Genomic DNA, 16,918 nt, shown 5'->3' with positions numbered 1-16,918 from the left:
AGAAACCTTAAAAAAATAAAGAAAAAGTTTTACTAGTTTCAAAACTCATCAGAAAAAGAGAAAATGCAAAAAGCAAAGGAACAGGTAAGCATAAGAAAAAGGAACAGGTAAGCATACACTACATGACAATTAATTAGTAACTATTGTCTTACATACACACCCATGGTAAGCATAGTTTCTACCAATAAAAAAAAATAATAGTGTAACAAGTACAACACTGAAAATTCGATCACTACAACACCAAGCCCAAGCAACCCTATCGAGACAATTCCCTTTCCTTCAGGAAAAATGATATTCAAGGTGCCTTTGGTACTATCTCTCTAGCCACTTCAGCTAGACATCCTTGTTATCGCCAAGTGCTGCAAATATGTGCCTACCCTTTACTTTATCATAAAGAAAAAGGTGCTGAATAGATAAAGGTGATCACCCGATTGCACCTTAGGAAGACTCAACACCATGTCCAGAATTGCTTTAACCTCAGTAGTTGCTGTGGAAGCAAATGGTGTACGAGTACTTACACTTCTATTTTCAACAATAATATCTGAGATGCTTTTCAAAGAGTTGGACATCTCTTGCGCAACTGAACACTTTTTTCTTGGTTTCTTGCAAATTGGCTTGAAAATGTGGATACTGGTTGCCAAGCCTTTCCCCTTATTCACTGCTGGTTCTGCCCTTGATGATGATGGACCTTCAACCTCCATTGGGTTAACATTCACAAAGGGTTCACATTGAGGGTCAACAAATTCTGTGCTATCAGCGGAGTCCCCAGATCCTTCGATGCTTTCCTTTGGTATTTGACCACTCATGCCGAATGCATTTTTCCCTGTTGCAACCGTGCCTCCAAACATGATATCCATGGAGTCACAATTCGAAAAACTTTTTTTTTTTAAGGTTTTTGCATTGAGACATACCTACATGTAGACAACCAGTAGTTAGAACACAATATAGTTATAGACAGTAAAGTTTTTTACAATTATGTAAAGTGAACTAACCGCAATCTTTCGAGTCCACCACTCATCACTGGCCTCAAGCATCCCAATTCCAGCATCAATACCCAACCCAGTCTCATTGTCAAAACACTTGTTATACTGCTTCCACAGTTTTCTCAGATGATCCCATTTGTTTTTAACCTGCAGGTGAGTCACCACTTTTCCCATGTCACTCAATTACTTAATCACTGCATCAACCCCAGTTTGGTAAAAAATCCTCCGACCCTCTTGCCTTCTAGGACTCGAACAGCACAGAACTTACAAAAAGCTTGTAGTTCCTTAGGTTCTTTCCAATCAACTCTCGGATCATTACCACCGTCCTTCGATTTCCCCTTAACCATTTTTGTTACAACTTCCTTCTATACTCATAAAGGCATTTCAACAAACAGTTCGTGTGCATTGTATAAATCAGTTAGGCATGCCCACATAAAAAATGCAAAGTAAAGTCACATATATCCAAATACAACAAAGGTAGGAAGAGAAACACACAAAATTACACGAAGGAGAGAGAAACCCACATACTAGTGTCATAGAAAACACAAAAAAACCACACACAAACATTGAACACAAAAAACCACAGATTGATGAAGCCTCATGGAAAACAATATAACCACACACCAACAAATCAAAATGCATGAGAAGTTAGACACAACTTACCCATGAATGCAAAGACCCACAATGGCGACAACGATGTCCCAAGCGGAGAGAAGGTGAGCTTGAGCGAAGGAAGAACAGAGGGGATCAGGTAAGCACGTTCCGCGTAATGGGTTTGCAATTACTGTGTGTGCTTTGTTTTGATGGTTTTAGGGTTGGTGGGTAGGTGCAAGTCATTGAAGAGGATTCAGACGGAGCATTGAAGAGCTTTGTAGACATTCTACCACAGTAGTTGAGAGAAAAGAAGAAAGCTGAAGAGAATGCGAAAATAGCCGTTGAACAAAGCACACCGTTTTGATTAGATAGCTGTGCTTGTGCAATGAATCATTGTTTTGATCAGATCGTTGAACAGAGCGCACCGTTTTGATTAGATAGCTATGCTTGTGCAAAATGAATCACCGTTTTGATCAAATCAATTGTGCTTGTGCAATGAATTTTGCTGGCTTGTGTCCATGAACAGTAGTTGCACACGCGTTTGGAGTTTAATGAAACGGTGTGTCTTAATTTTCATTCCTATGTTTCAGCTCATTCCTGTGTTTCTCATCTTAGTGTTTATTTTTGTTTACTGTAGCATAGGTCCCATTTGAGTTTTAAATGCAAACGCTGAAAGAATCTCACAAGCACGGATCCAAACAGTCACTTAAACCCCAGAAGGAAAAAGCCAAGGAAGACAAATCAAAAGTCAACAATCTTAGAAGCTTTATTTTTTTCACTCAAATATTTCTTTTTTAGGTAAGCTCAGGGGCTCAGTTTAACAGATTTCATGCTCTCCTATCAATAATCAATTACATGGTAAACAAAAAAGTTTTTAGATCTTATAAGCATTATCCCACTTTACTAAGGAGGGAGTTAGATAATGCTTTATTTATTATTATTATTATTTAGGGGAAAAAAACTATCATTCACAAAGAGAAGCATTTACATCAAAGAACAAAGCCACTAAAGGTAGGAGAAGGAGGATCTTCCATTCAAGTTACATTAGTAAAGATAGATTTAGCAAACATAGCTAAAGGGTGCGCCATTGAGTTACCAAATGATGCTTTATTTAAGCAATTTTAAGTCAAATTATTTCTTTAAGAGTGAGCTTGAGGCTTATACTTAATGAACCCCAGCAACAAAGCTAGTACGGCATTCTTTGCAATGTCTCATATTTATAATTTGAATACCATACCCCCTCCCATTTTCAACAAAAAGCAAAAAAGAAAAAAAATATATTAAGTTTTTTTTTTTACTGGGTTTGATAGAAAAAAAGTCTATTCATCTTTTTTTTTTTTTTTTAATAATATATATAGAGAGAATTTATTGAGGAGACATATTATGATTTGTGTACAATAAAACTGATATTATGATTTGTATACAATAAAACTGGTATTAACGACAGGTTTATACAAAAGTAATATTGAATTAATAATTAAACAACTTGTTATCTCAGTAGACATAGGTTAACATAAGGAAAAAAAAAAATTATTCATACCTTTAAAAAGTGATTAATAAAAAAAAGCTAATAATAAGACCTCAAATTCTTAATGTAACAATTTATTCTCATTCATAAAAATTTGTCTAATAAACAATAACATGTAGGGATAATTATACATAATAACGTAATATATGTAAGTTGTACTTGGTGTCTATTTAACGATTAAAAATCTTTTTATTCATAAGTGAAAATTTAAACTTGAAAAGATAATAAGAAAACATAATAATCATGCAAAAAATCTTTAACGATAAACAAATGTAGGGAATATTTTATATTTTTTGGGTTTTCTTACATTAAAATATCAGGTTTATTTATTTATTTTATTTTTTTTGAGAAACAAAATACCAATTAAGGTACACATAAATGACTTTTAGATTTAATATTGGTTGAAAATAGGCCAAAATGCATAACTCACTCTCTAAGTTTGAGTTTTGTTATTTCAGTTCTTAAAGTTTTATTCCTTCCCAATTAAATCTCCCGTTAATGTGCTGTTAGTTTCTGTCATTAACTTACCAAAATGGGTCATTTTAAACCTTAATTAATATTTATTTTTTATTTATTACTTAATTTTATAAAAAATGTTAATTAAAAAAAATAGAAATCCAATTAGAGGAACACGTCGTCCCACCCACATCTGAATAACAATTCAAACCCATCTTTGAAACTCTCCAACCTCACTAGTCTCATCACACGCGCTTCGTGCTGCAATGAGACTTTTTTTTTAGCCCAAAAAAAAAAAAAAACTGTGTTTTTATTTTATATATATAATTTTTATTTTGAGAATCTAATTTATAAGTGGATAATGTAATTTGGAAATTAACAGGAGAGTGGTCCTATCTTTTAGGCAATGTTTTAGTAGAAGTTAGAGTTGTATTTTTACTGGATTGTCTTTTAGTTTTGTCTCTACTTAAATATAGGGGTATAAGGATATTTTTGAACTAAAAAATGAGAAATCCAAACAGGAAAAACCCCGTAAATAATAGTATAGATATACCCATCAATCATTGCCGTTCAAGTAACTACATTCCTCTCTGGCATGATATCAAATGAATTTCCAGCATCACCCATCCTTTCCCCTTTGCAATACACTTCAACCATAGAGCTCCAAGAAACCCCATCTCTTTCCATCATACCCTCAAAAACTTGACCCACCATAATGTGAGGCTTGACTAGTGCTGGGTCCATGCCCGTTGGCCTTCAACATAGAGATCCGAAGCTAGGTGCTATGATGTGAGTTTTGGGTATGGTGGTTTACATTTCTATTTTATTTTATTTTTTAAAATAGACCACCTTGCAACGATGAAGGTTTGGTAAGGACTGGGTTACTTTTGATTTGAGTATCCATTTGCAGAAATTGAAGGAAAGTTTTGTAATTTTTATTTGGTTTTATGTGTGGGTCTAATTGGATTTCTGTTTTTTTTTTTTTAATGTTTTTTTTTTCTAAAATTAAGAAATAAATAAAAAATAAATATTAACTAAGGTCTAAAATGACATTGTTTAGGTAAGTTAACAACAGAAACTAACAGCACAGTAACTGAGGACTTAATTGGTAAAAAAATGAAACTTTGAGGACTAAAATGACAAAATCCAAACTTATAAGACTGAAATGAAAAATGTTGAACTTAGAGGTTAATTTTTGCATTTTAACCTTTAAAATACTATATATATGTTTGAGTATAAATTTTACGGCTTAAAGTCAAATTATAGTTCCCCACTGACTGACCAGTGGTGTAGCTAGGATTTCAATTAAGGGGAACAAGATTAAAATAATATTAAAAGGAAATTAAGTATTGTTTTTTCTAATAATTATATGTTACTTATGGGGACCAGTAATTGGATTGCTAGGAAAAAAAATGGGATAAGTAAGATTTTCACAATACTTTCACAATAAATCATAAGTGGTAAGTTGTTACTAGTTCAAATTTCAACCCACCACTGAATTTTTTTTTTCTCACCAATAATAGCTAGTAACAATCTGTTACTTAAGATTTGTTGTGAAAGTATTGTTAAAATGTTGTGGATATAGAATTTCTCAAAACTAAAGTGACTATAAATTCTACTGTAAAAATCTCACAAACTGATGTGACAAGAATGTATGACAGTTAAACAATGTAATAAATAAATATTTAAATGAATTTTTTTATAATTGATAACACGTCAATTTGTAAATTTTGTAGTATTTATAATATTGTTCCACAAGAAAATAGTTGTGAATAGTAAACTGAAAATAATGATTGAGAAAAAAAAGAACAATGAAATGGTTGGAGACATACATGGTGAGATAAAACTAATGAGAATAGTAAATTTGGTGAAAAAGTTACATGATTTGGTACATGGGAGAAATTTCTTTTTTCTTACTTTCTTGGTGTTAAGGGTCCATACATGTATTAAAGTGAGAGTCTTTTTTTTTGTCAAGGTAAAGTACCAAAGAATAGTTCATAATATACCTACTTTAAGGATTTTTTTCAAGGAGCCGGGGGGCAACTGCCCACCCCTCGACCAGCTCTGGCTCCGCCCCTGCCCCTACCCTTGACCACCATCAATAGGTATAAAAAAATTCATCCATTCATAGTATTGCTCAAAAAATAAAAAAAGTGTGGACAACACGTCACTAACGCAGCAAGAGTAGATACCTGGAGAAATAGAAGTATGAAACACGTTGTATTAAGAAAATGACACCTAGTGGTCCAATAAGTCTAAATTTGTATTTTTGTGATTATAACTTGACCACGACATGTTTTTGACAGTAGGCTTACAAGTAATTAGAGACCAACAATCTAGAGAAATAGAAGTATGAAACACGTTGTATTAAGAAAATGACACCTAGTGGTCCAATAAGTCTATATTTGTATTTTTGTGATTATAACTTGACCACGACATGTTTTTGACAGTAGGCTTGCAAGTAATTAGAGACCAACAATTTAGCCCTGTGTTGTGCAACCTCGATTCATTACTTAAGTGGCTTTTTTAAGTTTATATAATCATCGTGTATTTTTGGTGTGATGGTCACTTCATAAGTATAAGTATATGTGGGGTGTGAGGGACAAAAACTAGACTTCAAGTCTCCAAAAATGAGACTCTCACACATATACACTTTTTTTTTTAATAAAGATTAGGTTAAGACAAAACTATGCAGGACGAGGGTGGAAACCCCATCCTTTGGCACCACCTCACCCTATTGTTATCCCTATTACACAAATTTTGCACTAAAATATTTCCAAGTCTCAATATTAGCTTTCCACTACACTTATTCTTAGAGTTTGTTTGAAATTTTATTTATCATGTTTATGCAAAGTTTTGTGAAAGCTAAATCGTTACAACTTTTTAATATATAATTTATTGTTTAAAGAAAATGAGTCAATAAAAATAAGTTCATCTAAAATTACTCTAAATAATGATAATAATAATGAGAAAAAGTTCAATATAACCGTTATGAATAAATTATTACAAAAACTATTACATTATTTAAAATTTGCTTGTAATCCAGTTTGTGAAGCTCCCTCCGAGCATTTGCACTGGGCATGCTAAATGGCATATGTAGGTGAGTTTTACCATTTTCACACAAAAACCAAGCTTCTTCCGAACTTCTAAAACTCAACTATTGTAAAAAAATTTGCAATAGTGCTACAGTGCAATTCTACCTGTAGAATTGCATTGTAGCTCAATTCTAAAACAAAATAATAGTTTTTAATACTCTCTCTCCTCCTTTTTAACCTCGAAATTTCTCTCTCCTCTCTCATTATTTCTCTTCTTTTCTCTCTCTTTCTCATCTGCTCTTTGCTCTCTTCAGACCCAACACCTTGTGCTTTCTCCAATGGCAAATTTGGCACGGAATAAAACCAATTAGATGGTTGAATAAATTCAACCTTACAACCTTATTTTTTGAGAAACAAAATACCAATTAAGGTACACATAAATTACTTTTATATTTCATATTGGTGGAAAATAAGCCAAAATACATTATTCACTCTCTAAGTGTGGGTTTTGTTATTTCAGTTTTTTTTTTTTTTTTTTTGGAAATTGGAACATTCATCTATTTATAACAAAAGAGAATCATGGTACAAGGCATTCAAAGCTAGTGGGGGTGAATCCTCCATCCATAACACATCTTCAGAAATTTTCCTAGCATACTACGCAAGAGCATGAGCTACCCAGTTACCCCCTCTCCTAATACAACTGAAACTTACCCACTACAGCCCACAAACTAAGTTGTGCACATCATCCACCACATTGCCTAAGTGCGACCGATCAGCCAAAGAAGAAGATAAAGCTTTCATTACATTACTATTATCTCCTTCGATCACAAGCTCAGTAAAGCCAGCATCAGTGGCAAACTCTACTGCCTTCCTGCATGCTAACAACTCCGCTTCTTCACTGCTACTCACCGGGGGTCCTCCTGCTGACATCCCTACCATAACCTCACCCTTATCATTCCTTATAATGGCACCAAACCCAGTCTGTTTAGCTTCCAAAAACACTGTTGCATCAAAATTTAATTTGAAGACCAAAGTTGGAGGTGGTTTCCACACGTCACCAACTGAATGCACCACACCATCAACACGCAAATTTCCTTGAGAATTCTGAAATTCCTCCAGGTACTCCACAGCTCTTTTACATAACATGTTTGGATCTTGAAGCTTTACCCCATGCAGCGACTTGTTTTGTTGATTCCAAATTATCCACGCCTGAACTAAGAACAACTCCATCTCCTGCACAGAAAGTCTACTCAACAAATACTCCATCAGCTCTATCATATTAGCTTGGCCATGTGCACACTTCTGTAACTTCAGCGCACTCCCAGCCCACACATCCACAGCGACCCCACAGTCCCATAATGCATGTACTGTTAACTCAGGAAATTTGGTGCAGTTCGGACATATATTATCATGAATAATTCGTCGCTTTGTAAGGTTTAAACGTGTTGGCAAAATCTCCTGACAAGCCCTCCAGCCAACCATTTTAATCTTATTAGGAATATGTAACTTCCACAGAGCATTCCACACCTGTTTTCCAGCACAGCCACTAGAGTTTTCAGCTCATTCTTCACCTTTCTGAATCTACACAGCCACCCTATAAGCCGATTTTACTAAGAACACACCATTCTTATTGTACATCCAAACTAATAAATCTGGCACATGTCGATGACTCAATGGAATTCTACATATTGCCTCTGTATCATCAATATGAAACACTGATGTGATCAGCTCTCTTCTCCAACATTGCAGGTCCGAATCAAGGAGGTCAGCCACTAACATTCCATCAGTTTCCTCACTGGCTGGGTATAAAACTTTATTGGTTGGATGATTTGGAATCCATCTATCCTCATGAACTCTAGTTGAATATCCATTCCCAAATCTCCAACAGCACCCATTTTTCAGGATAGGTAGCACCGCCATTATGCTTCTCCATACAAAAGAACAATTAGGGGATACAACAGCTTCAAAAAGATTAGATCATGGAAAATATCTAGCCTTGAAACACTTGTATAATAGAGATTCGTTATCCTGAAGCAATCTCCATCCTTGCTTTGCTAGCATAGCAAGATTGAAAGCTCGTAAATCACGAAACCCCATGCCACCTTCTTTTTTAGGAGTGGCTAATATGTCCCACCTTCTCCAATGAATTTTCCTTTCATTCCCTACTTGTCCCCACCAAAACTTTTCACACAAAGCATCTCATCACATAATTTCATTGGAAGTTGGAACACACCCATTGTATATGTTGGAATGGAATGTGCCACAACCTTGATGAGAATCTCTTTCCCCGCTCTTGATAGTAACATGCCCTTTCACCCTTGCAATTTCTTCCATACCCTATCCTTTAAATAAGAAAAAGACTGATATTTTGATCTTCCAACCAATGTAGGCAGCCCCAGATAGGATTCAAACTGGTCCACCTCTCTTACCCCTAGAATCTGCTTGATCTCCTCTTTTTGAGAATTTGGGGCATTGCCGCTGAAGTATACAGATGACTTCTCTAAGTTTATACTTTGGCCTGAGGCTTGAGCATATGTTTTAAGGATATCGGTAATCACCTCCACTTCAGTTTTAGTAGCTCTGCAAAATAGCAATGAGTCATCATCAAATAATAGGTTGGTGATTTTGGGTGCTCTTCTGCAAATAGAAACACCATGGATTTTCCCTTCCAAATCTGCCTTCGCCAGTAAAGAAGTGAACCCCTCTGCACACAACAAAAATAAATAAGGTGAAAGAGGATCTCCTTGACGGATTCCTCTTGATGGGTGTATATTGCCATGTCGTTTGCCATTAATGAGCACAGAAAAAGAGGGCGTTGTGACACAACTCATCACTTTATCAATCCACCTGTCAGGGAACCCCAACTTATGCATAATTTCCTTCAGAAAAGGCCACTCTACACGATCATAAGCCTTATTGATATCAAGCTTCAGTGCTAAAGACCCTTTTTTACCCTTCGTCCTATAATGCATAGTGTGCAAAGTTTCATAAGCCACCAACACATTATCCGTGATGAGAGGACTAGGCACAAAGGCACTTTGAGTGAGAGAGATGATCTAGGAGAGAACCTGCTTCAATCTATTCGCCAAGACCTTAGATATAATTTTATAGATAACGTTATACAGGCTAATAGGTTTAAAATCAAACATCTTCTCAGGGTTCTTAACTTTAGGAATAAGAACAATATTGGTATGATTAATATCAGGCACCATGTTACCAAAATTTAAAAAATCTAACACAGCCATAGTAACAGACTCACCCACAACATGCCAAAACTTTTGGTAGAAAAGAGCATTCATATCATCCAGCCCAGGAGCTTTTGTTGGTCCCATTTGGAACAACGCCACTTCCACTTCCTCAGTAGTAAAATCATTGGACAACATTTGCTGCATCTTAGGGGTCACCTTTCTAGAGATTGCATCAAGACACTCCTCCATTTGATCACATGAACCTACACTGAATAAATTATCAAAATACCCAGCAGCTACATTGACTATATCCTCCATCTCCTCCACCCATAGACCGTCCTCATTTTGAATCCCATTTATATGGTTCCTCCTCCTCCTTTTGCTTGCTTTGGAATGGAAATATTTTGTATTTTTATCCCCATATTTTAGCCAGGGAATTCTTGACTGTTGAGCCCAATAAATCTCTTACTTCAACAATAAATCATCCAACCGTTTGCTAACCTCCAAATATTCAGTTTTAGTCTCCTCAGTAGTTTCGGCTTCAGTAAGATTCTCAAGTTGTTTCTAAAATTTTTTAATTTCCTCATCATTCGGATCAGCTTTGGATGTCCCCCATGCCATCAAATCCGAACCACAGTGTTTAATTTTCTCCCTAACCAAGGCCAGCCCCACCTCATTGTTTCCAGTTGCATGCCATGCCTCACCCACCACCTGCTCACATTCCTCCCACATGAGCCATGATTCCTCAAATTTAAATAACCTTTCCCTTCTCTGTCTCAGCTTATGATAACTCAAAGTCTGAAGAACAATAGGCATATGATCAGAAGCATGGGAGTAAAGATAAGTAACCGTGCTCAACTGATATTTTTCCCTCCACTCCTTAGTTGCTACAGCTCGATCAAGGCGGATTTTTGTATTTGCATCACCCAGCCTCTTATTACTCCAAGTGAAAGGGTAGCCTCTATAACCCAAATCTTCAAGTTGACATAATTCCAAAGCTTCTCTAAAAGCATCCACCTGTGCTGCTTAGGCAAGTCGCTTGCTTTGTTTTTCTGATGCATGGAGGAAAGCATTAAAATCACCAATACAGAGCCATGGACCATCCACAAATGTTTTCAAATGATGAGCTAGTAATTTCCACGACTTCTCTCGTTGATTTGCTTTTGGCCAACCATAAAATCCTGTCAAAAACCATTCAAATCCATCTTCCTCCACAACCTTAGCTAGTACATGATTAGCTGTGAAATTAATAAAATCCAATGAGACTTCACTCTTCCAAATCAAAGCAATACCTCCTCCTAAATCTGGGTTTTTTGCAATAATTCGGTTGGGAAAAGGTAAATCATCATACAGTTTCTTAAATCCTTCTTTGTCCAGCCTTGTTTCCATAAGAAAACATACGTTGGGAGCTTGTTCCCTCACAATTTTGCGAAGACTTCGACCTGTCCAAGGGTTTCCAAGCCCTTGGCAGTTCCAGCTTAATAGCCTTATTGCTTCCGGCAAGGGTGGCTGTCCACCCCCGCCGATAAATCTTCTGAACTTCCACCCTCATTGACTACCTTTCCTCTCTTATGTTCATTCTCCTCAACCTGCTCACTAACTTCATCTCTCGTGTCTCTCTTCCCAAGTGTTGGGAGTGTGATTGCACGGGCTAAACCACCAAGCCCAAATTCCATTCTATTAAATCGGATCCATGTAGATTTGGGCTTATAATTAGACAGCCCAGCTTCATCCATAACTAGCTGCTTGTTAAGTGGCACGTGCTCAAGAATCCTTTGACCTGGACATTACTTGCACCTCATTCCTATTAGCACTTTTAGCTTCCTTCTCAATCCACGTATTCAAATTAGGCATGCCATTTAATAATAGCTGAAAATCTGGTTTTGAAGTTACTGCCCCATAAATATGCTCCTCCACGTCAGCTTGGTTTGCACCCAACACGGCATCAGTTTGCATGGAGTCCGTAACTGATCCTGAAATCTCGGCTTCAACATTATCAACTTCCCTAGGGTTTTCGTTACTTGCTTCAGTCGCTGTATGCATGGAAACAGCCACCGGAACTTGCACCTGACCAGTACTTGCACCCTCCTCCATACCGGATTTAGGATTGGAATAATGACGAGCTGTGTTTCCGTCGTCTCCAGTGACTGCATCATGACTGACCTGCCAGTCTGTTCCATTCGCCTATCCAGCTCCACTCCGACCTCATCTCTTTCATACTTCCTGCGAGGAGGTGATCGAGTCCGTCCCCCCATGGCTTTAAGCCAGTCACCATTTTGACAAATAACCTCCCCATCATTCTTGGTTGTTGCGAAATAGGGAGCACAATGCTTTAAGTCATGGCCGAGTAAATTGAATATTCCGTCATTCTTCCCAATTTGGTTTTTGCCATTAACTTACCAAAATGGGTCGATTTAGACCTTAGTTAATATTTATTTTTTTCTTAGAAAATATGTTAATTAAAAAAATATAGAAATCCAATTAGAGGAACATTTCGTCCCACCCTTACCAAGAATGGGTCGATTTAGACCTTAGTTAATATTTATTTTTTTCTTAGAAAATATGTTAATTAAAAAATATAGAAATCCAATTAGAGGAACATTTCGTCCCACCCACATCTCCAACCGCATATACCCATCAACCTCATATACCTATCCTTTCCCCTTTGCAATGCCCATCAACCACATAGAGCTCCAAGAAACCACATCTCTTTCAATCATACCCTCAAAAACTCAACCACCATGATGCGAGGCTTGACTAGTGCTGGGTCCATGCCTGTTGGCCTTCAACATAGAGATCCGAAGCTAGGTGCTATGATGTGAGTTTTGGGTATCGTGGGTTACGATTTTATTTTTTTTTATTTTTTTTTAAATAGACCACCTTGCAACGATGAAGGTTTGTTAAGGACTGGGTTACTTACTTACTTTTGATTTGAGTATCTATTTGCAGAAATTGAAGGAAAGTTTCGTAATTTTTATTTGGTTTTTATCTGTTTTTCATTATTAGATTTTGGTGAGGCTCATTGCTTCAATATTGCAATCAGCTGTAGTTATTCAGGCGTGGGTCTAACTGGATTTCTGTTTTTTTTTTTTGTCACATTTTTTTCTAAACTTAAGAAATAAATAAAAAATAAAAAATAAATATTAATTAAGGTCTAAAACAATGCTATTTTGATAAGATAACGGTAGAATAGAGGATTTAATTGGGAAATAATGAAAATTAAATGATTGAAATGACAAAATCCAAACTTATAAGATTGAAATGAAAAATGTTAAAAAGTTAGAGGTTGATTTTTGCATTTTAACCTTAAAAATACTTTTATTTATTTTTTTTTTTTAAGAATACTAAGTATTTTTAAAACACATAAAAAGAAAAAAGAAGGTCTTAAAGAAATTGATAATGGTGTATATTCAAAAGAGTCTAACTCTTGGATACATAATAAAAACTTTAAAACTTCTTTAACTCACATTCATTTTCTAACGTTGGATTAATCCACCGTATTTTCCTTAAAAATATTATATATATATATATATATATATATATATATATGTTTGAGTGAATATATAAGTATAAATTTTATGGCTTAAAGTCAAATTATAGTTCCCACTGACTACCGTCAATAGTAGGTATAAAAAACAGTAATATGTTCATAGTATTGCTCAAAAAATAAAAATGTGTGGACAACTAGTCATTAACGCAGCAAGAGTAAATAAATGGAGAAATAGAAGTATGAAACACGTTTTATTAAGAAAATGACACTTAGGCTCTGTTTGGATATAGCTGAAAACTGAAAACTGAAACTGAAAACTGAAAAACACTGTAGCAAAATAATTTTTAAATGTGTAAATAGTACCGTGGGACCCATTTTTAATTTTTTTTTTTCTGAATAAAGTGATTGTGGGTCCCATGAATAGTACATAAACAGTGTATGAATAGTAAAATTTGTCTCCCGCACAGTACATGAACAGTACTTTTACTGTTCATTCGCTGGAAAAAAAAAAAATTTCCTGAAACGCAAACGCGCTTCCCAAACGCACTCTTAGGGTTTATTTGGATGTTGTTTATTATTAAAAATTGAAATTTAAAAATATTGTAACAAAATAATTTTTAAATATATGAATAGTGCTATATGACCCAATTTTAAAGAAAAAGTTACTGAATGAAGGTACTTATGGGTCCCATAAACAGTGCACGAGACTCACAAAAAAAACGCTTTTGCTGAGAAACGCACAATATGCACTTCTGAAATGGAGGCCTAGCGGTCCAATAAGTCAAAATTTGTATTTTTGTGATTATAATTGACCATGACATGTTTTTGACAGTAGACTTGCAAGTGAGTATATTAGAGACCAACAATTTAGCCCTAAATTGTGCCACCAACCTTGATTCAATACTTCAATGGCGTTTTAAAGTTTATATTACTATTGCACATCTTTAGTGTGATTGTCACTTTACAAGTATAAGTGTATGTGAGGTGTGGGAGTAAAAGCTAGAGTTTAAATTTCTAGAAAGGAAACTCTCACACTTATACATACACTTAGATTATACTAAAGTAGAATTTCTATCTTATATATAAAAAAGAAAAAGAAAAAAAGGTTTATGCTAGGCTCCTATCTCCAATATGGATGTAGAAAGATTCAGATAAGGTGCAATATCCTAATACATGATTAAGATTGAAAGTTTAAAAAATAAACTTTTAGTCTCAATCATTGAATAAAAAAAAGTTTTAAAAAGTTAAAAAGATAAAATTAAAAAATGAAAGTAGTAAAAATTGATGTGAGTGGGTGTGGTGTAATTGTACATGTTGCAATACCTACCTTAAGTATTGTATCGGATTCAAATCCGATTTACAATATGGATTTTACTAATATGTGCCTTCTAAGGATATACAATAATTTTCATTCTTGAAAATTTTTTTTTTTTGAGAATTGAAAAATCTTGAAAAAATATTGACAACATTTTCAATTTTCAAAAAAATATTTTTAAGAGCGAATGGATTAACGTGCGTACATTAACATATCCTTATAACAGTAGCGCATAAGTTTGTCAGTAGAAGTACAGAAGTAAGTCAAGTAACAGAACTCTTTCTTTATCCAAATCCGATGTAGAACATTAGCACATGGTTTGTCAGTAGAAGTACAGAAGTAAATCTTTTCTTTTTATTTGACTTGTGGGGACGATAATGTGAATGTTTGATCCCTAAGGCTAAAGTAGTACTTAAACTTTACCCAAAAAGGTTACTACTCTACACCTTACCCCTCCTGTGCTGTCTTAACCAGAAAAAGACGGATCGAAAAATTAAAATGAGAACATTTAAATTTTAATGGGATAATTGCGCCACAGCCACACATGGTTCCATTAAGGTAAAGGCAGAGCAGAGGTAGGGCTTATTTGGTTTTATTTTATGGTTGATGCAGACGTATTCTATTTGTCTTCTATTTACTCTTATCTCTAGAGGCTAACCTACTATTTTATAAGGTAATTAATAAAATAGATCTGGTAAAGTTTTTATTTTTTATTTTAGAATAAGAGATCTTTGATTTGAATCTCATTTATACTAAAATTGATTTGTGTTTTGACATGATAAGTAAGAGTAACAATAATGGAGCAAACACATAGGATTAAAATTCTATTATATATAAAATTAATTTAAGAAGAAAATTATTGATATTTGTCAATGTGAGACGTGTTTTTTATACATATTTATTAAACACAATCATAATTTGCAGTAGAGATGACAATTTTTTTCCTGCGTAAGAGTGGTAGGCGAGGATGGAGCAAGAGTTTTTTTTTTCTCACACCCTAAGGTGGGGCGGGGATGTGTTTAGGCTTTTTAACCCCACTCTGCTCTGTTAGTGTTAAAAACTTAATTTGTATCACTAAGTATTTAAATGTATGAATATTAAGATTTTTTGTTTTATTATGATATAGTCCTGTTAAATACTTTGGATAATATTATTCGGTTCTTACTAAAAATTAATTTAATTTGATGTAATAAATGTAACTGTAATTTCAAGTATAAATTTTTTTTGAGAGAATCATTTCAAGTATATTTGTATTAATGAAATATGTTTTATAAAAAAAATTGTAATAGGTGTAGGGCGGAGTGTGATAGTAGATTAATACAAAGTAAATTTTTACAGATTAGGGCAAAGCCCATTGAAACCCTAAGGGGCAGGAATGGGGCAAGGCAATTTGCCCCACCATGTGGGATACGACGAGAATGGGGTAAGACAAAACCATGCAGGATAAGGGTGAAGACCCCATCCTTTGGCGTCGCCCCACCCTGTTGCCATCCTTGTTACACATATTTTGCTTAGAAATATTTCCAAGTCTCAATATCAGCTTTCCACTACACTTATTCTTAGAGTCTATTTGACATTAGTTTCTGTGGGGACCGGCCCAGAATAATAGGTTGGCTGGGCCCTGGGCCCGTTCGAGGACCAGTCTGTCCGAGGAGATGATGTGGCCCAGAATCCTTATTCAGGCCCACTGGGGCAAAGAGAACACGTCCAAGGAGTAAATTCCTCCTTGGACGTTCCAAAATCCAGGTCAAAGGTGCATCCCAGCTACTGTAGTCCTCCCTCCAAGCACGTAAAAAGAAAGGAAACCCAAAATATCTCAGCAAAGGCTGCCACTACCACATTAAATGCACCACAGCTACTCTCCTGGCCGCATTAATGAAGAGAAGACCCCTGAACAGTGCTACCTTGATCATTGCAACTCACAAAGAACTGATAAGGGTGTCTGATGGGACAGGTGCTCAAGTAGGAGTTTGGATAATCAACAAGTGTAAAACCCATATGATAGAAGAGAGTCTACATAATATGTAAAAGTCCCCCAAGAGAGGAGGACGGGAAACGGAGAGAAAGAGAGGAGAGAACACTGTAGAGAACTTTTATTTGCATGAATCTGTGCCCATTAGTCAAGTTTGAGACCTGATCATTTGAGAAGGATCTCTCTTCACTGCTACCTCCTTTTATTTTTGTCTTTGTACCCCCTAAACCCATGCAACAAACCGTTCAAGCTAACTGAAACCAAGTTCTTTAGCCCATACTCTACAAAAAATTCATTGTGTGGGACCTTTTGGGCCAAGGCCTGACCAACAAGGATCGGGTCAACTAAAACCGTGCT

The 16,918-nt window shown here is 35.4% G+C and overlaps 2 protein-coding genes across 2 annotated transcripts; both read right to left on the bottom strand.

The window, feature by feature from the left end:
* Positions 1-380: 380 nt before the first annotated feature.
* On the bottom strand, positions 381-4,305 carry LOC115956822. The gene is made up of 3 exons (XM_031075107.1): positions 4,144-4,305; positions 993-1,130; positions 381-911 (listed from the first exon to the last, which is right to left on the bottom strand). The coding sequence occupies exons 1-3, from the start codon at positions 4,303-4,305 to the stop codon at positions 381-383; spliced, it is 831 nt and encodes a 276-aa protein (XP_030930967.1).
* A 3,005-nt stretch (positions 4,306-7,310) lies between these two features.
* Positions 7,311-8,078, bottom strand: LOC115956821. Its single transcript, XM_031075106.1, has one exon. It carries the CDS (start codon positions 8,076-8,078, stop codon positions 7,311-7,313), a length of 768 nt encoding a protein of 255 aa, XP_030930966.1.
* Between the last annotated feature and the right edge of the window lie 8,840 nt (positions 8,079-16,918).

This window comes from Quercus lobata, chromosome 8, assembly GCF_001633185.2.
Source record: "Quercus lobata isolate SW786 chromosome 8, ValleyOak3.0 Primary Assembly, whole genome shotgun sequence".
Lineage (NCBI taxonomy): Eukaryota > Viridiplantae > Streptophyta > Magnoliopsida > Fagales > Fagaceae > Quercus > Quercus lobata.
The sequence above is the reverse complement of the archived record's forward strand: the minus strand, read 5'-3'. Positions and strand labels throughout refer to the sequence as shown.

Bases quoted from the DNA above. Each gene is read 5' to 3' on its own strand.
- LOC115956822 (XM_031075107.1), bottom strand. From the start codon at position 4,305: ATGGACCCAGCACTAGTCAAGCCTCACATTATGGTGGGTCAAGTTTTT. The intron at 1,131-4,143 runs GTAGTTACTTGA...ACTCACCTGCAG, and splicing joins ATATCATGCCAGAGAGGAAT to GTTAAAAACAAATGGGATCA. The intron at 912-992 runs GTTAGTTCACTT...GTCTACATGTAG, and splicing joins GGTGGACTCGAAAGATTGCG to GTATGTCTCAATGCAAAAAC.
- LOC115956821 (XM_031075106.1), bottom strand. From the start codon at position 8,078: ATGGTTGGCTGGAGGGCTTGTCAGGAGATTTTGCCAACACGTTTAAAC.